A 21,091-nucleotide genomic window follows, 5' to 3' on the forward strand; every position below is an offset into this window, starting at 1 on the left:
CCAGCGCTTTCAGCATCTCAGGGTGGATCTCATCCACCCCCGGAGCATTGCCACCAAGGAGCTTTTTGACTTCCTTAGTGACCTCTGCCAGGGATATAGGTGCATCCACCCCAAGGACTTCAGGCACTGCCCCCTCTCCAGGGGACATGTTGGCCGGGTTTAGGAGTTCCTCAAAGTGCTCTTTCCACCGCCCGACGATGTCCACAGTCCGGGTCAGCAGTTCCCCCCCCCCCCCCCCCCCCCCCCCCGCTAAGAACAGCCTGGGGTAGGCCCTGCTTTCCCTCCCCTAGGCCCCAAATGACGATTGGCACACGCTAACATGGCGCAAAAAACGATAAACAGGGTTTTTTTCGGGGCTTCCTAACGGACGTAAAAGAACCCTTTAAAAATAAGCGGGTTTCGCAGCGGGCCAGTTCGACTCTTCGACTTCGGGACGGGCAAACGCCGGCCAAATCGGACCGACGGAGAGCGCGTGGCGATTTTTTAAAGTTCGGTCGAAAAATTGCAATTTCGCACCCCGCCACCAGGTGGAGAGGGCTCGAAGACGATTGGGAACAAAAATGACAATTGGGCTTTGACAATTGGCAACAAAAATGACAATTGGGGTAGCCTGCCCCTAATTGTCACTTTTGTTCCCATTTGTCACAAGACAAATGGGAACAAAAGTGACAAATGGGCTGTGACAATTGGGAACAAAAGTGAAAATTGAGGTAGCCTGCCCCTAATTGTCACTTTTGTTCCCATTTGTCTTGTGACAAATGGGAACAAAAGTGACAAATGGGAATGACAAATGGGCACAAACGTGACAATTGATGGCAGTGGCCGGCGGGTCGCGCGTAAACATTTTAAAGTGCCGTATCTCCTCCGCCGTTCCTCGTACAGCATTGAAACGTAGATATCTCGGACCAGCGTTAAATGGTTAAAAATGGATAAAAAAATACATGGGACAGTTAGAATAAAATTTGGCCCACATTAATGTAGTCTATTTGTCATTTTACAAGGAATCGATGATCCTTATAATTCAAAAAATGACAATTCGACTACATTAACATGTGTTAATGCGTGCTAATTATTGGATTCCTGGTGTAGCCTCCAGAAGAACTCAGTTCAACAACTTCTCTCGTTCTCTATATTTATTTACTAAATGATCACAAGCAAAGTACTCAGCGCTGCAATTGCAAAAGCAGTGAGTGGTACAGCCAACACGCAGGTTGGGTCCAGAACCACTGCCCCCCAAACGGAAGTGGGGCCTTTCATACACAGGTTATCGTCACAGGTTTGTCTCGCCTCGTCCTAACATCTGATTGGCTCTATCCTGTCAAGAGGAGGAGAATCCCGTGTTCTCATCTTTTCTCACAAGACTGGACCGTGCAACGACCCGTCTGCTTCACTAATGTCAACATACTGATAAACAGGTGTGAGTGTTGAAGTGCGCAGGCGTGTGACTGACTTCCCTTGAGAACTGGACCTTTCATAGACACAACCAACTCCAGCTGCATAGCTGTGTTATACTGACCTCGCTAACCTGAACTTTAATAGGCATGAAGAGTAATGGATGGAATATCTGCAGAATATAAGGATTTATATTATCAATCCCCCTTTTTACATAATTTATTATGTAAACTAAACAATAATATAAAGCTCCAACCATGGACTAAATCAGTTCATAACTATGTGTGTTAATTATTTAACAGACTGGAAATCTCTAACAGACATGGGCTCAATAGTTAGTCTAATTGTCACAGTCAGTGACAATTAGACTAAGTTTTCGGCCCATGTTAATGTAGTCGAATTGTCATTTTGTAAGGAATCGATGATCATTGTAATTCAAAAAATGACAATTCGATTACATTAGCATGGGCTCAATAGTTAGTCTAATTGTCACAGTCAGTGATCCTTATAATTCAAAAAATGACAATTCGACTACATTAACATGGGCTCAATAGTTAGTCTAATTGTCACAGTCAGTGACAATTAGACTAAGTATTCGGCCCATGTTAATGTAGTCGAATTGTCACTTTAATAAGGAATAAGGAATGATCCTTATATTTCAAAAAAGACAATTCAACAGTCTTTTCATTCAAATTAATTACTTTGAAACCACTTAGAGATGTGGATTCTTTTCCTAAATTAAGAGGGCATTCTCAACATACATAACCTGAAATCTGGGGCCAAAAGCTACAAGTTAAGGCCTCCAAAACAGGGTGTGTACCTTCTTGACCTTTGACCCCAATTCCTTATGTTTTTTGACAAGTGTAACAATTGCAATAATTTCCTAAATATTAATATATTTAAACTCCCATTTTTCTCACAGACACTCAGGACAGTTCCTACAATGAGGTCATTGGGTTAATATTGTTCCGATTGAAGGTCATTTTTTTCTAAATATGTCAGAGCTTAGCTTTCTTTTTCAAGGTGTAGCCACTATCAAATGGGTTCCAACCATTTACTGTATACCACGCTAGCCCTTAGCCACGCTGCGTGGGAGTGGTTAAAAACACCCAAAAACACCCAAATTCACACTTTCAAAGGTGAAAAACTCCCTTTGACAAAGGTCCAAACTGCTTGAAACTTGGTGGGAACATTGCTCCGGAAGCCTTAAATGACATACTAAAAGCACAAGTCTGCAGACCCTCTAGAAAGCTAACTTCAGGTAGCAGCATGCTAGCTAATTAAAACCAACTGGCCCTAGTAGAGCATCCTCTGTTGTCCACCATACTCTAGTTTTGTGTAAAAAAGTGATTTTAAAGTGTTTCAAGTGCACCCAGCAAAATGTCACTCGAGTCAAGAAAGGCCTCTGAAAGGCCTTTTTCAAAAAATGCACTTTCCCCAATTGTCTGGAAATGACCCATTTGTCACAGACAGGGACAATTCTACTAATTATTCTGCCCATGTTAATGTAGTCGAATTGTCATTTTTTGAATTATAAGGATTCTCGATCCCTTACTTAAAAGATGACATTTCGACAACATTAACATGGGCGGAATAGTTGCTCCATTTGTCACAGTCAGTGACAATTAGACTAACTATTTTGCCCATGTTAATGTAGTCGAATTGTCATTTTTTAATTATAAGGATACTTGAGTCCTTACTAAATTTAGCTCAATTGTCCATTGAGAAATCTTGAAACCAGTCTTTTAATTCAGAATAATTACTTTGCATGAACTTAGAGATGTGCATTCTTTTCCTATTCAAAGAGGGGCTTCTCAACATGCAAACCCTGAAATCTGGGGCCAAACGCTACAAGGCAAGACCCCCTAATACAGGCCCAAAGTGTGACATTTGACCCCAATTCCCTTATATTTTGTTAATGTAAAAATTGCAATAATTCCCTAAATATTAATATTTACACTCCCATTTTTCTCACAGACACTCAGGACAGTGCCCACAATGAGGCCATGAGGTGAAATCCCCTCTAAAACGTCCACAAGAAGGAATTGGCTGGGTGGGTGGCCCGGTTTCCCTTGTCCGGGCGAGGTAGCGTCATTCCGTGGGCCGTAAATCATCAGAGTTTTTTGAAATAATTAATCAGGATAGTATATTATTTTCCAACACTATAGAACTAGATTTACACCACACGCTATCTATTATGTCAAGTAAAGTTCATAGACAACGTTTCTGAACATTTAGTGAATGAGTGTTTATCCACAACATGTTAGCTAGCACACTCACCTGCTTTTTTTAACACTTATTTATGGTCATTTTTAGATTAAATTACATCAAATAAGAGACAAGGAGACAATGACCCATTTCACATTATACAGTTAAAACTAATGAAACACGTATTAACTACTGTTACAATTAAACATCTGCATACATATTAGGGGTGTTTAAACATATTCCGTACTATTTCTCTCCTTTTCACGTCCAGGTTTGTGCCCAGTACATCATCTCTCTCACCAGAGACCCCAAGCCCACCCATTGATTATTTCACCCGTCCCAACCCAGACAACCTTCAGCTATTTTTTAACCATCACCCTCAACAATCAACAAGTAACCCCAAATGGCAGAAAGTTTTCCGCTGTGAAGATGGCACACTTCGAAAGTGGCTTTCATACAGTCAGGGACGCCACGCACTGTTTTGCTTCGTATGCATTGCATTTGCCAAGTCCACTGACAAAAGTCAATTCATTACAGGAATGACAGATTGGAAGCATTATGGGCAGCGCATAGAAGAGCAGTAAGGCACACAAGGATTGTGCAGAAGCCTACATGCTACAGGCTTGCAAAGCTGACATTAGGGGTTTGCTTGCTGGCAACCAGATGTCTGCTCACAGAGAACAAGTGAGAAAAAGGCGGCAGGTTCTGGAGCGTATAGTGGACGTAGTTAAAATAATAGGCAAGAGGGGGCTTAGCTACAGGCACCAAGAGAATGAGGCAGCATACACTCTTGAAGATACCACTCTAGATCACGGCAACTTCTTAGAGATTATTCTTCTCCTCGGAAAATATGATGTCATGCTGAAAGAGCATCTCAGCAAATGCATTGAGCAGAGCAAGCAATTGCATCAATCTGGGGCAACAGGCAGAGGGTCCCTTGTCACATTCATGTCCAAAACCACAATCAATTTGAGTCCATTTCTAGTGAGATTCAGGAAGCTGTGCAGATTGACACAACACAAGACATAACCTCACAGGAGCAATGCTCAGTCATTCTGAGATATGTAACTGATGTTGTTAATGAGTGCCTTCCAGTGCCACTGTCCTGATGTACTTTAGCCAGCATCCTCCTTGTAAGAGCAATACACTCTTTTCTTGGCTATCTATTATACATTTATTTTAGTCAACACTTGACAACTTGAATGGATATTAATAACATCTTTTGTTTCTGTCTTTCACAGGGAGTTTGATTTGTATTTGTATGAGTATGTGTATAAATAAACACTCTTGAATCTTAAATCCTTCCTCCAATATCCTTCTTAAGAGCAAGGGAGCAACATACTGTGTAGTCATCATTTATTTTATTCAATGCTCCAGAATATCAAGGGATATTATTCAGTATAGTAGTGTTATTAAGGGCTTGTGTGATTATATGTACAGTACATCAACGGACCGAGTTGGCACAGTATCTGTGCACGGATTGTGGTGGGCCAGTCTGGACCAAAAAGTCCAGGGCCGAATTTTTGTCCCAGTCCAGGCCTGCCTGCAATCACCACCACCAATCTCCTCCTCCCCCTCCTGTATGTTGTAACTTGTCCCCACAGCAGCACACATGTTTATTATATTTCTGCTCTCAGCAGCATCAGTTGCGAGAGCTTTTTTTCTTCTTTTCCCTCAGTTTTTCTGCACCGCCTTTTCGTTTTTTCTCCATTTTTTCTTTCTCTTCTCTCATAGATTGCTAATGATGTGTCATTAGCTCATCATTAAAGGTGATTGGACGAGGGGGTCTGGAAAATGCGTGGGCGGGACAACTGGGCCTATCATAGGGCCACTGGGCCTCTTATGCGTCTTTATATACAAAAAAAAAAGAAAAAGGTCAGCCACTGCCAGCCCATTACTGACCGGCCCACCGGGAAAACTCCCGGTACTCCCTATGGCCAATCCACCACTGGAACAGGTGAAGCGTAAAAGACTCTCAACTGTCGGTAAGTTTAATAGTTCAAAGTCTCGCTGAAAGTATGCAGAAGGAGATGGAGTTCAGTGTCGAGTAGGTTTAAGAGGATTTGAAGATTCTCTCTATTGAGTTTCTTTGTAAAAAAAATATCTGTAAAAAGCGTAAGATTTTTGAAAAATATAAAAGTTAGAAAAAAGTTGAATGAAGGCACTACTTTCCTGAGTGAGATGATTATTCTGATAGTTGAATGCTGGCTGTAGCTGAAACTCTCATGAAGGAATATCTCAACTTCTCTGTTGAAATTGTGTTCTGAAGCTTCGACTTCTTCTATTTCTGACTTAACTGGTGTCATATTTCCACGTAAAAAAAAACATGCATTAATTTGAAAGGCAGGAAATCTTCTTTTAACGTCATGGAACTACAGGTAAAAGTTTCTGACATACTGTATTTTTACTTGGAACTATTTTCTGTTCTCATAACAATGACAAGCATCTGTGAACACATCGTCCTTCACAGACAAACACTTTAAGCTCATACAATGATCATATTACAGACTTTTACAACCAGCCACTATTCCATATGAGCCATAAACTGCACATATGAACAGTGATGTCTGCCTTAAAGCTGGACTGTCAACAATAACAACATGAATACATGAAGCGAGAAACACAGACAAACTATTAAGGTTATCCCACTGGAGTGAGCACTAACTGCAAGTTGAATAACACAATACATAAGGTTATGGAAAAGTACTTCATTTTTTTAAAACTATTACACAAAGTGTGCTGATTCAGATGATTCAGTCCAATGACTTCAGGGAGTTTCAACAATGGTGTTGTCACAGCTACGTTTATTTAAACCACTGTTTGAGTTACACTGTGGCTTCAGGGGGTTTCTGATCACAAACTGCTGCACCAGGCTGATATGAAAATGAACTGAGTTGTTTTCCCCACACACACCTTAAACAAGAGTCTGTCTCTCAGTTGCCTGATGATTCTTTGACACTGTGTTTATCTTTCTAATTAATTATGTGTTAATGATCCATTTGGTGACATTAGCAGAGCATTGCCCAGTCCACAGGGCACGAGGTGTGAGTTTAAAAGTGAGAGAAGGAGCCGCCTGACAATCAGACCGAGGAGCAACGAGGAACCAGAACACATCTGTGGTGAGCTTCTCCTTCTCTTCACTGAAGTCTGTTAGGCTCATGATTACATTCTACTCTATTAACTACTTCAAACTAATCAACACGTTATATCTTATTTAATCTGTACGATAACTAAATCCTAATAAAACATGTAGTCTTGTTGTGACTCCCGGACGTGACTGTCCCGGTGAAGAAATAGTCTAGCAAATATTCAAAGTGAGTACTGTCACATTTGCAGGTCATATTCCAGCTGAGCAGCACTAAGACGGAGAGAGTCATGCATCTAACTGTGGTAACAGCTGTCCTGCTGTCGGTGGGCATCCTGAACTCTGTCACAGCCATATGGGACAGTAAGTACCACTCCGTCACCAACACGTTATTGAACTAACACCCAAGACACTTGGTGAGTAAAGCTCTTGTCTTCCCACAGCTGAAGAACTTCAGTTAAAATGTGCTGAATTTAAAGATGTTCCTTGTGGTGACGGATGGAGCCGCATTGATGACGAATGCTGTGCTAAATTCTTCCAGACTCCAAAATCCTTCGATGAAGCACGGGTGAAGCAAACACACATTTTATGACACACATTAGACACATATACTTATTCTAATGAATCTATCCTCATCGGTTGTATGTGATGATAAAGTGCTGGTGAAGACTCACACTCCCATTTCTGTTGATTTCAGGAACACTGCAACAGCTTAGACAGCGACCTGGTGGCAATGCATACTGAAGAAGAGTTGTGGAACTCCGTTTGTATCAGTCGCCGTGACAACCATGAATTGAAACCTGTTTGGATTGGAGTCAAAAGATCCGGGGTAAGCAGCGAACATCTCACTGTGATCAGACGGATTGGATAATGTGTCACATGTCTTCACTGACCCCCACCTTTGTGTTCATCAGGAGGGGTTCAAATTCGCCGATGGATCTGAGGTCAAGGTTGCTAAATGGTACCCTGGTCAGCCAGACAATTTTGATGGACAAGAGAACTGCGTCGAGATGAACCACAAAGGTAAGGAAAAAGAGATTGATTCAACTGATGATCACTTATCATGAACGTGCACCTACTCCTGAACAGGTGACCTCCATTAAGTTGAAACGAGCACTTTAAGACAAACAGTGTCCTGCATGGGGTCCTTTGTCTGCCTGCTCAAAGCAGGACATGTGACTAAATGTGTGAACCAACAGGATTATTCAGTTGTAATGCTCACAATGTGTTTGATGAACCACTGAAAGGATGTTTTTCACTGAAACTCCTGATGCCACTGAATGTGATGTGTTCTGTCATTTCTTTTCAGACTGGGAATTCTGGAACGATGACAACTGCGCAGATAAGAACGCCTTCATGTGCTCCAAGGAGGTGTGATCATCATCTACTGTTGTTGGCTTTCACATTTTCAATCAGCGTCGACATCGACAGCTGAGCTGCAGGAGGACCAGTCTGTTTCCCAATAACCTGCAAAACACACGCTTCCTAACTTTACTGCAATAAATGCTTCAGCATTCAAGTTTGAGCGTCTTGTTTCATTTATTCACGTTCAGCAATATGAATTCTTCTCTGTTCTGCAAAATATTCCATGGTGACACCATGCTGTGTGAACTCTACATTCATTAAAAGGTGCTAAATTACAAGTTTAGAATTAATTTAGGGATTGCCTCCACACAGCTCTCAACATGGCGACAGCTAAACCAGGGGCTAGATGCTAACGATGCTAGCAGCATGAACAGTGCAAACAATGACAACAGTGCTGACAGAGATAAGAGGAGAATGTGATCATGCTCTGCTCAGGTAGACATCACTCATTTACACAGCTGTACACAGCAAAAGATCGGATTTTAATTGTAGCACCTTTCAAAGTAAAAGGCTCATCATATTTGATATGTTTCTTTTAATCAATAAAGTCCTGAAAAAGAAGATCAGCTCTTAACTGACTGTAACCGACCAACCACAAGAGGGCAGCAGAAACTGAAGAATCCAAACGTGCAGCCTGTTCATGCTGAGGATATTATGTCACAACGAGTGCAAAGCCTTTGAGTTATTGTCTGCACAGTCAGGACTTAAAAAGTGAGCTACTACGTTGTCTGGAAAGCAGGAAATAGATCACGTGAATTCGGATTGAAACGTCCATTATCACGTATCTAAGGGGCTTTTGTTTCCTAAACTCCATCACTGATATTGTGACTGACTGTGGCTTTAACTCTCAGGAGGGGACGTTCTTTTATTGTTATTGTTTTGGCATCAGATGTTTGTTTTTTAACAGGCTACTGTATCAACTTCATGTGGACTATACTAGTGTACAGGCCCGGGTGTTGAGAGCCCAAACTCGGAGGCAGACAGGCTTTTCTTGGCATCTACTGACACTTTTAATAGACACATCTGACAGAGAGACGCCGCACTTATTTGCAAAGTATTTAGATAATGAAAGTATCACGAATAAAATATCCATCCTTCCATTTTCAACCGCTTATCCGGGGTCGGGTCCAGCAGGTTCAGCAGTCTGACCCAGGCTTCCCTCTCACCCGCAACACTTTCCAGCTCATTCTGGGGGATCCCGAGGAGTTCCAAGGCCAGCCGGGAGATATAATCCCTCCAGCGTGTCCTGGGTCTTCACCGGGGTCTCCTACCAGTTGGACGTGCCTGGAAAACCTCTAATGGGAGGCGTCCAGAAGCCATCCTGACTAGATGCCCGAACCACCTCAGCTGACTCCTTCCGACACGAAGGAGCAGCGACTCCACTCCACGCTCCTTCTGAGCCAGGAGGCAGTTCACATCAATGAGTATTGCCAAAGATGGTAAATTGAAGGGTGGGGTTGGCACATAATATTCAACTGACTCAAGTCCTGAAATGAACTTTTCAAATGTTCCTTTGGTTCATGTCGTCTCATTGCTTACTTCAGCACAGGAATGAAAACATGCTCTACGTGGGTCAAAGCATTTGGGACACAAAAAACTAAAACGTGGTCTCCCAAACGTACATTGTATTTATATTGTGTTGGTATTGACTTTGTGTAAAACAGAACGGGTCAGGCCTGGACTGGGACAAACATTCGGCCCTGGACTTTTTGGTCCAGACTGACCCACCACAATCCGCGCGCAGATACTGTGCCAACTCGGTCCGTTGATGTACTGTACATATAATCACACAAGCCCTTAATAACACTACTATACTGGAATGGGTCATTGTCTCCTTGTCTCTTATTTGATGCAATTTAATCTGAAAATTTCCATAAATAAGTGTTCAAAAAAAAGAAAAGCAAGGACAATAAACCATAAACACTGACAGAAACACTTAAAACACTTTAACTCTGGTGACCTGATTTGTAATCATAATTAATTTTAATTAATCCATCCATCCATTTTCAACCGCTTATCCGGGTTTGGGTCGCGGTGGCAGCAGGTTCAGCAGGCCGACCCAGACTTCTCTCTCACCCGCAACATGTTCGAGCTCATTCTGGGGGACCCCGAGGCGTTCCAAGGCCAGCCGGGAGATATAATCCCTCCAGCGTGTCCTCGGTCTTCCCCGGGGCCTCCTACCAGTTGGACGTGCCTGGAAAATCTCTAATGGGAGGCGTCCAGGAGGCATCCTGACTAGATGCCCGAACCACCTCAGCTGACTCCTTTCGACACAAAGGAGCAGCGGCTCGACTCCAAGCTCCCTCCTGATGTCCGAGCTCCTTACCCGACCTCTACGGCTGAGCCCGGCCACCCTACGGAGGAATCTCATTTCGGCCGCTTGTATCCGAGATCTTGTTCTTTCGGTCACGACCCAGAGTTCGTGGCCATAGGTGAGGGTTGGAACGTAGACCGACCAGTAAATGGAGAGCTTTGCCTTCCGGCTCAGCTCCCTCTTCACCAAGACGGACCAGTACAGCGCCTGTTTTACGGCTGCAGCCGCACCGATCCGCCTGTTGATCTCCCGCTCCACCTTACCCTCAATCGTGAACAAGACCCCGAGATACTTGAACTCCTTCGCTTGGGGTAGGCAGTTTGTCCCCACCTGGAGGGAGCAATCCACCGGTTTCCGGCAGAGCACCATGGCCTCAGATTTGGAGGTGCTAACTCTCATCCCTGCCGCTTCACACTCGGCTGCAAAACGCCCCAGTGAATGCTGGAGGTCACGGTCCGAGGAGGCAAACAGGACCACATCATCCGCGAACAGCAGAGAGGTGATCCCGAGACTCCCGAACCGGATCCTCTCCGCCCCCTAGCTGCGCCTAGATATCCTGTCCATGAAAGTCACGAACAGGACCGGTGATAAAGGGCAGCCCTGGCGGAGGCCAACACCCACCGGGAACGTGTCTGACTTACTACCGAGGATACGGACACAGCTCCTACTGCAGGCGTACAGAGACCGGATGGCCCGTGCCAATGGGTCCAGCATCCCATACCCCCGCAGCACCCCCCACAAAACCCCCCGAGGGACCTGGTCGAAAGCTTTCTCCAGGTCTACAAAGCACATGTAGACTGGTTGGGCGAACTCCCAGGACCCCTCCAGTAGTCTTGCGAGGGTAAAGAGCTTGTCCACTGTTCCACGGCCGGGACGGAATCCGCACTGTTCGTCTTGAATCTGAGGTTCGACAATCGGTCGGAGCCTCCCTTCCAGCACCCTGGCATAAGCTTTTCTGAGCAGTGTGTCGTGGAGCAGTGTGATACCACGACAGTTTGAGCACACTCTCCGGTCCCCCTTCTTGAAGATGGGAACCACCACCCCGGTCTGCCAGTCCATGGGCACTGTTCCCGACCCCCATGCGACACTGCAAAGGCGTGTCAGCCAAGACAGCCCAACAGTGTCCAGCGCTTTCAGCATCTCAGGGTGGATCTCATCCACTCCCGGAGCATTGCCACCAAGGAGCTTTTTGACTTCCTTAGTGACCTCTGCCAGGGATATAGGTGCATCCACCCCAAGGACTTCAGGCACTGCCCCCTCTCCAGGGGACATGTTGGCCGGGTTTAGGAGTTCCTCAAAGTGCTCTTTCCACCGCCCGACGATGTCCACAGTCCGGGTCAGCAGTCCCCCCCCGCGCTAAGAACAGCCTGGGGTAGGCCCTGCTTTCCCTCCCCTAGGCCCCAAATGACGATTGGCACACGCTAACATGGCGCAAAAAACGATAAACAGGGTTTTTTTCGGGGCTTCCTAACGGACGTAAAAGAACCCTTTAAAAATAAGCGGGTTTCGCAGCGGGCCAGTTCGACTCTTCGACTTTGGGACGGGCAAACGCCGGCCAAATCGGACCGACGGAGAGCGCGTGGCGATTTTTTAAAGTTCGGTCGAAAAATTGCAATTTCGCACCCCGCCACCAGGTGGAGAGGGCTCGAAGACGATTGGGAACAAAAATGACAATTGGGCTTTGACAATTGGCAACAAAAATGACAATTGGGGTAGCCTGCCCCTAATTGTCACTTTTGTTCCCATTTGTCACAAGACAAATGGGAACAAAAGTGACAAATGGGCTGTGACAATTGGGAACAAAAGTGACAATTGAGGTAGCCTGCCCCTAATTGTCACTTTTGTTCCCATTTGTCTTGTGACAAATGGGAACAAAAGTGACAAATGGGAATGACAAATGGGCACAAACGTGATAATTGATGGCAGTGGCCGGCGGGTCGCGCGTAAACATTTTAAAGTGCCGTATCTCCTCCGCCGTTCCTCGTACAGCGTTGAAACGTAGATATCTCGGACCAGCGTTAAATGGTTAAAAATGGATAAAAAAATACATGGGACAGTTAGAATAAAATTTGGCCCACATTAATGTAGTCTATTTGTCATTTTGCAAGGAATCGATGATCCTTATAATTAAAAAAATGACAATTCGACTACATTAACATGTGTTAATGCGTGCTAATTATTGGATTCCTGGTGTAGCCTCCAGAAGAACTCAGTTCAACAACTTCTCTCGTTCTCTATATTTATTTACTAAATGATCACAAGCAAAGTACTCAGCGCTGCAATTGCAAAAGCAGTGAGTGGTACAGCCAACACGTAGGTTGGGTCCAGAACCACTGCCCCCCAAACGGAAGTGGGGCCTTTCATACACAGGTTATCGTCACAGGTTCGTCTCGCCTCGTCCTAACATCTGATTGGCTCTATCCTGTCAAGAGGAGGAGAATCCCGTGTTCTCATCTTTTCTCACAAGACTGGACCGTGCAACGACCCGTCTGCTTCACTAATGTCAACATACTGATAAACAGGTGTGAGTGTTGAAGTGCGCAGGCGTGTGACTGACTTCCCTTGAGAACTGGACCTTTCATAGACACAACCAACTCCAGCTGCATAGCTGTGTTATACTGACCTCGCTAACCTGAACTTTAATAGGCATGAAGAGTAATGGAGAATATCTGCAGAATATAAGGATTTATATTATCAATCCCCCTTTTTACATAATTTATTATGTAAACTCAACAATAATATAAAGCTCCAACCATGGACTAAATCAGTTCATAACTATGTGTGTTAATTATTTAACAGACTGGAAATCTCTAACAGACATGGGCTCAATAGTTAGTCTAATTGTCACAGTCAGTGACAATTAGACTAAGTTTTCGGCCCATGTTAATGTAGTCGAATTGTCATTTTGTAAGGAATCGATGATCATTGTAATTCAAAAAATGACAATTCGATTACATTAGCATGGGCTCAATAGTTAGTCTAATTGTCACAGTCAGTGATCCTTATAATTCAAAAAATGACAATTCGACTACATTAACATGGGCTCAATAGTTAGTCTAATTGTCACAGTCAGTGACAATTAGACTAAGTATTCGGGTTAGCCACGCTGCGTGGGAGTGGTTTAAAAAAAAAAAAACACCCAAATTCACACTTTCAAAGGTGAAAAACTCCCTTTGAAAAAGGTCCAAACTACTTGAAACTTGGTGGGAACATTGCTCCGGAAGCCTTAAATGACATACTAAAAGCACAAGTCTGCAGACCCTCTGGAAAGCTAACTTCCGGTAACAGCATGCTAGCTAATTAAAACCAACTGGCCCTAGTAGAGCATCCTCTGTTGTCCACCATACTCTAGTTTTGTGTAAAAAAGTGATTTTAAAGTGTTTCAAGTGCACCCAGCAAAATCTCACTCGATTCGAGAAAGGCCTCTGAAAGGCCTTTTTCAAAAAATGCACTTTCCCCAATTTTCTGGAAATGACCCATTTGTCACAGACAGGGACAATTCTACTAATTATTCTGCCCATGTTAATGTAGTCAAATTGTCATTTTTTGAATTCTAAGGATTCTTAATTCCTTACTTAAAAGATGACGTTTCGACAACATTAACATGGGCGGAATAGTTGCTCCATGTGTCAGTCAGTGACAATTAGACTAACTATTTTGCCCATGTTAATGTAGTCGAATTGTCATTTTTTTGAATTATAAGGATCATCGATTCCTTACAAAATGACAATTCGACTACATTAACATGGGCCGAATACTTAGTCTAATTGTCACTGACTGTGACAATTAGACTAACTATTGAGTCACAAAAGTGACAAATGGGCTGTGACAATTGGCAACAAAAGTGACAATTGGGGTAGCCAGCCTTAATTGTCACTTTTGTTCCCATTTGTCTTGTGACAAATGGGAACAAAAGTGACAAATGGGTTAGACAATTGGGAACAAAAGTGACAATTGATGGCAGTTGTCGGCGGGTCGCGCGAAAACATTTTAAAGTGCCCTATCTCCTCCGCCATTCCTCGTACAACGTCGAAACGTAGATATCTCGGACTAGCGTTAAATTGTAAAAAATGGATAAAAAAATACATAGGACAATTAGAATAAAATTCTGCCCACATTAATGTAGTCAAATTGTCATTTTGTAAGGAATTGATGATCCTTACAATTCAAAAAATGACAATTCGACTACATTAACATGGGCTCAATAGTTAGTCTAATTGTCACAGTCAGTGACAATTAGACTAAGTATTCGGCCCATGTTAATGTAGTCGAATTGTCACTTTAATAAGGAATAAGGAATGATCGTTGTATTTCAAAAAAGACAATTCAACAGTCTTTTCATTCAAATGAATTACTTTAAAACCACTTAGAGATGTGGATTCTTTTCCTAAATTAAGAGGGCATTCTCAACATACATAACCTGAAATCTGGGGCCAAAAGCTACAAGTTAAGGCCTCCAAAACAGGGTGTGTACCTTCTTGACCTTTGACCCCAATTCCTTATGTTTTTTGACAAGTGTAAAAATTGCAATAATTCCCTAAATATTAATATTTTTATTTATATTTAATTATTCTGCCCATGTTAATGTAGTCGAATTGTCATTTTTTGAATTATAAGGATTCTCGATCCCTTACTTAAAAGATGACATTTCGACAACATTAACATGGGCGGATTAGTTGCTCCATTTGTCACAGTCAGTGACAATTAGACTAACTATTTTGCCCATGTTAATGTAGTCAAATTGTCTTTTTTTGAATTATAAGGATTCTTGATTCCTTACTCAAAATGAGCTCAATCGTCACAAATGCTCCCATACGGCACTGAGAACCAGTCAATTTTAAGAATGGTCATAATATATCACAGATTAGTGCTAAAGACTCCAGATTTTGCACAGACACTCTGCGAGGGGCCTACAATGAGGTCATGGGGTTAATATTGTTCAGTTTGAAGGTCATTTTTTTCTAAACATGTCAGAGTTTAGCTTTCTTTGTCATGTTGTACCCACTCCTAAATGGGGCCCAACCATGTTATTTTTACCACGATAGCCCTTAGCAACGCTGCGTGGGAGTGGTTTAAAAACCTGAAAAACAGGCAAATTCACACATTCAAAGGTCAAAAGGTCCCAGAGAAAAAGTTCCAAACTGCTTGAAACTTGGTGGGACCATTGCCCTGGATGCCCTAAATGACAAACTAAATGCTGTTCGGTGCATTAGCACAAACAACAGTCAGAGCCTTACTCCCTGCAACCCGTAAGCGCAGGGAGGCGACCCTCTCGTTCTCCGGGGAAAACTCCAACATAGCGGCGCCCAGCCGGGGGCTCGTGAGTATCCCCACTCCCGCCCGGCGCCTCTCACCCAGGGCAACTCCAGAAAAGGACAAAGTCCAACCCTTCTCCAGGAGCTTGGTTCCAGAGCCCATGCTGTGCGTGGAGGTGAGCCCAACTATATCTAGCTCAGGGGTGTCAAACACATGGCCCATGATTTTACATGATTTTACTGGTCCGGCCCACTTGAGATCAAATTGGGCAGCATGCGGCCCCTTCACTAACATGAGTTTGACACCCCTGATCTAGCTGGTACCGCTCCACCTCCCGCACCAGCTCCGGCTCTTTCCCCGCTAGCGAGGTGATGTTCCACGTCCCTAGAGCTAGTCTATGCCGCAGGCGATCGGCTCGCCCAGGTCTCCCGCCTGGCCCGCCGCCCGGTCTGCATAGCACCCGACCCCGATGCTTCCCCCCGCGGGTGGTGAGTCCACAGGGTTGCTGGTCCATGATCTTTTTTCGGGCTGAGCCCGACCGGGCCCCATGGGTGAAAGCCCGGCCACCAGACGCTCGCCGTCGAGCTCCCCTCCCGGGTCTGGCTCCGGGAGGGTGCCCCGGTTTCCCTTGTCCGGGCGAGGTAGCGTCATTCCGTGGGCCGTAAATCATCAGAGTTTTTTTAAATAATTAATCAGGATAGTATATTATTTTCCAACACTATAGAACTAGATTTACACCACACGCTATCTATTATGTCAAGTAAAGTTCATAGACAACGTTTCTGAACATTTAGTGAATGAGTGTTTATCCACAACATGTTAGCTAGCACACTCACCTGCTTTTTTTTAACACTTATTTATGGACATTTTCAGATTAAATTACATCAAATAAGAGACAAGGAGACAATGACCCATTTCACATTATACAGTTTAAACTAATGAAACACATATTAACTACTGTTACAATTAAACATCTGCATACATATTAGGGGTGTTTAAACATATTCCGTACTATTTCTCTCCTTTTCACGTCCAGGTTTGTGCCCAGTACATCATCTCTCTCACCAGAGACCCCAAGCCCACCCATTGATTATTTCACCCGTCCCAACCCAGACACCCTTCAGCTATTTTTTAATCATCACCCTCAACAATCAACAAGTAACCCCAAATGGCAGAAAGTTTTCCGCTGTGAAGATGGCACACTTCGAAAGTGGCTTTCATACAGTCAGGGACGCCACGCACTGTTTTGCTTCGTATGCATTGCATTTGCCAAGTCCACTGACAAAAGTCAATTCATTACAGGAATGACAGATTGGAAGTATTATGGGCAGCGCATAGAAGAGCAGTAAGGCACACAAGGATTGTGCAGAAGCCTACATGCTACAGAATAGGCACCAAGAGAATGAGGCAGCATACACTCTTGAAGATACCACTCTAGATCACGGCAACTTCTTAGAGATTATTCTTCTCCTCGGAAAATATGATGTCATCCTGAAAGAGCATCTCAGCAAATGCATTGAGCAGAGCAAGCAATTGCATCAATCTGGGGCAACAGGCAGAGGGTCCCTTGTCACATTCATGTCCAAAACCACAATCAATTTGAGTCCATTTCTAGTGAGATTCAGGAAGCTGTGCAGATTGACACAACACAAGACATAACCTCACAGGAGCAATGCTCAGTCATTCTGAGATATGTAACTGATGTTGTTAATGAGTGTCTTCCAGTGCCACTGTCCTGATGTACTTTAGCCAGCATCCTCCTTGTAAGAGCAATACACTCTTTTCTTGGCTATCTATTATACATTTATTTTAGTCAACACTTGACAACTTGAATGGATATTAATAACATCTTTTGTTTCTGTCTTTCACAGGGAGTTTGATTTGTATTTGTATGAGTATGTGTATAAATAAACACTCTTGAATCTTAAATCCTTCCTCCAATATCCTTCTTAAGAGCAAGGGAGCAACATACTGTGTAGTCATCATTTATTTTATTCAATGCTCCAGAATATCAAGGGATATTATTCAGTATAGTAGTGTTATTAAGGGCTTGTGTGATTATATGTACAGTACATCAACGGACCGAGTTGGCACAGTATCTGTGCACGGATTGTGGTGGGCCAGTCTGGACCAAAAAGTCCAGGGCCGAATTTTTGTCCCAGTCCAGGCCTGCCTGCAATCACCACCACCAATCTCCTCCTCCCCCTCCTGTATGTTGTAACTTGTCCCCACAGCAGCACACATGTTTACTATATTTCTGCTCTCAGCAGCATCAGTTGCGAGAGCTTTTTTTCTTCTTTTCCCTCAGTTTTTCTGCACCGCCTTTTCGTTTTTTCTCCATTTTTTCTTTCTCTTCTCTCATAGATTGCTAATGATGTGTCATTAGCTCATCATTAAAGGTGATTGGACGAGGGGGGTCTGGAAAATGCGTGGGCGGGACAACTGGGCCTATCATAGGGCCACTGGGCCTCTTATGCGTCTTTATATACAAAAAAAAAAGAAAAAGGTCAGCCACTGCCAGCCCATTACTGACCGGCCCACCGGGAAAACTCCCGGTACTTCCTATGGCCAATCCACCACTGGAACAGGTGAAGCGTAAAAGACTCTCAACTGTCGGTAAGTTTAATAGTTCAAAGTCTCGCTGAAAGTATGCAGAAGGAGATGGAGTTCAGTGTCGAGTAGGTTTAAGAGGATTTGAAGATTCTCTCTATTGAGTTTCTTTGTAAAAAAAATATCTGTAAAAAGCGTAAGATTTTTGAAAAATATAAAAGTTAGAAAAAAGTTGAATGAAGGCACTACTTTCCTGAGTGAGATGATTATTCTGATAGTTGAATGCTGGCTGTAGCTGAAACTCTCATGAAGGAATATCTCAACTTCTCTGTTGAAATTGTGTTCTGAAGCTTCGACTTCTTCTATTTCTGACTTAACTGGTGTCATATTTCCACGTAAAAAAAAAATGCATTAATTTGAAAGGCAGGAAATCTTCTTTTAACGTCATGGAACTACAGGTAAAAGTTTCTGACATACTGTATTTTTACTTGGAACTATTTTCTGTTCTCATAACAATGACAAGCATCTGTGAACACATCGTCCTTCACAGACAAACACTTTAAGCTCATACAATGATCATATTACAGACTTTTACAACCAGCCACTATTCCATATGAGCCATAAACTGCACATATGAACAGTGATGTCTGCCTTAAAGCTGGACTGTCAACAATAACAACATGAATACATGAAGCGAGAAACACAGACAAACTATTAAGGTTATCCCACTGGAGTGAGCACTAACTGCAAGTTGAATAACACAATACATAAGGTTATGGAAAAGTACTTCATTTTTTTAAGACTATTCCACAAAGTGTGCTGATTCAGATGATTCAGTCCAATGACTTCAGCGAGTTTCAACAATGGTGTTGTCACAGCTACGTTTATTTAAACCACTGTTTGAGTTACACTGTGGCTTCAGGGGGTTTCTGATCACAAACTGCTGCACCAGGCTGATATGAAAATGAACTGAGTTGTTTTCCCCACACACACCTTAAACAAGAGTCTGTCTCTCAGTTGCCTGATGATTCTTTGACACTGTGTTTATCTTTCTAATTAATTATGTGTTAATGATCCATTTGGTGACATTAGCAGAGCATTGCCCAGTCCACAGGGCACGAGGTGTGAGTTTAAAAGTGAGAGAAGGAGCCGCCTGACAATCAGACCGAGGAGCAACGAGGAACCAGAACACATCTGTGGTGAGCTTCTCCTTCTCTTCACTGAAGTCTGTTAGGCTCATGATTACATTCTACTCTATTAACTACTTCAAACTAATCAACACGTTATATCTTATTTAATCTGTACGATAACTAAATCCTAATAAAACATGTAGTCTTGTTGTGACTCCCGGACGTGACTGTCCCGGTGAAGAAATAGTCTAGCAAATATTCAAAGTGAGTACTGTCACATTTGCAGGTCATATTCCAGCTGAGCAGCACTAAGACGGAGAGAGTCATGCATCTAACTGTGGTAACAGCTGTCCTGCTGTCGGTGGGCATCCTGAACTCTGTCACAGCCATATGGGACAGTAAGTACCACTCCGTCACCAACACGTTATTGAACTAAAACCCAAGACACTTGGTGAGTAAAGCTCTTGTCTTCCCACAGCTGAAGAACTTCAGTTAAAATGTGCTGAATTTAAAGATGTTCCTTGTGGTGACGGATGGAGCCGCATTGATGACGAATGCTGTGCTAAATTCTTCCAGACTCCAAAATCCTTCGATGAAGCACGGGTGAAGCAAACACACATTTTATGACACACATTAGACACATATACTAATGAATCTATCCTCATCGGTTGTATGTGATGATAAAGTGCTGGTGAAGACTCACACTCCCATTTCTGTTGATTTCAGGAACACTGCAACAGCTTAGACAGCGACCTGGTGGCAATGCATACTGAAGAAGAGTTGTGGAACTCCGTTTGTATCAGTCGCCGTGACAACCATGAATTGAAACCTGTTTGGATTGGAGTCAAAAGATCCGGGGTAAGCAGCGAACATCTCACTGTGATCAGACGGATTGGATAATGTGTCACATGTCTTCACTGACCCCCACCTTTGTGTTCATCAGGACGGGTTCAAATTCGCCGATGGATCTGAGGTCAAGGTTGCTAAATGGTACCCTGGTCAGCCAGACAATTTTGATGGACAAGAAAACTGCGTCGAGATGAACCACAAAGGTAAGGAAAAAGAGATTAATTCAACTGATGATCACTTATCATGAACGTGCACCTACTCCTGAACAGGTGACCTCCATTAAGTTGAAACGAGCACTTTAAGACAAACAGTGTCCTGCATGGGGTCCTTTGTCTGCCTGCTCAAAGCAGGACATGTGACTAAATGTGTGAACCAACAGGATTATTCAGTTGTAATGCTCACAATGTGTTTGATGAACCACTGAAAGGATGTTTTACACTGAAACTCCTGATGCCACTGAATGTGATGTGTTCTGTCATTTCTTTTCAGACTGGGAATTCTGGAACGATGACAACTGCGCAGATAAGAATGCCTTCATGTGCTCCAAGGAGGTGTGATCATCATCTACTGCTGTTGGCTTTCACATTTTCAATCAGCGTCGACATCGACAGCTGAGCTGCAGGAGGACCAGTCTGTTTCCCAATAACCTGCAAAACACACGCTTCTTAACTTTACTGCAATAAACGCTTCAGCATTCAAGTTCCAGTGTCTTGTTTCATTTATTCACGTTCAGCAATATGAATTCTTCTCTGTTCTGCAAAATATTCCATGGTGACACCATGCTGTGTGAACTCTACATTCATTAAAAGGTGCTAAATTACAAGTTTAGAATTAATTTAGGGATTGCCTCCACACAGCTCTCAACATGGCGACAGCTAAACCAGGGGCTAGACGCTAACGATGCTAGCAGCATGAACAGTGCAAACAATGACAACAGTGCTG

General features: G+C 43.3%; 2 protein-coding genes across 2 annotated transcripts; both read left to right on the forward strand.

Moving 5' to 3' along the window:
• The first annotated feature begins 6,585 nt into the window (after positions 1–6,585).
• LOC306748265 (C-type isolectin Sp-CL4-like) lies at positions 6,586–8,204 on the forward strand. The gene is made up of 6 exons (XM_079231414.1): positions 6,586–6,719; positions 6,937–7,048; positions 7,129–7,253; positions 7,383–7,514; positions 7,600–7,708; positions 7,995–8,204. Exons 2-6 carry the CDS (start codon positions 6,976–6,978, stop codon positions 8,060–8,062), a joined length of 507 nt encoding a protein of 168 aa, XP_079087540.1. The 5' UTR covers positions 6,586–6,719; positions 6,937–6,975; the 3' UTR covers positions 8,063–8,204.
• An 11,033-nt stretch (positions 8,205–19,237) lies between these two features.
• Positions 19,238–20,848, forward strand: LOC306747613 (C-type isolectin Sp-CL4-like). The gene is made up of 6 exons (XM_079230680.1): positions 19,238–19,369; positions 19,587–19,698; positions 19,779–19,903; positions 20,027–20,158; positions 20,244–20,352; positions 20,639–20,848. Exons 2-6 carry the CDS (start codon positions 19,626–19,628, stop codon positions 20,704–20,706), a joined length of 507 nt encoding a protein of 168 aa, XP_079086806.1. The 5' UTR covers positions 19,238–19,369; positions 19,587–19,625; the 3' UTR covers positions 20,707–20,848.
• Positions 20,849–21,091: the final 243 nt, after the last annotated feature.

This window comes from Taurulus bubalis, assembly GCF_910589615.1.
Source record: "Taurulus bubalis genome assembly, chromosome: 15".
NCBI lineage: Eukaryota > Metazoa > Chordata > Actinopteri > Perciformes > Cottidae > Taurulus > Taurulus bubalis.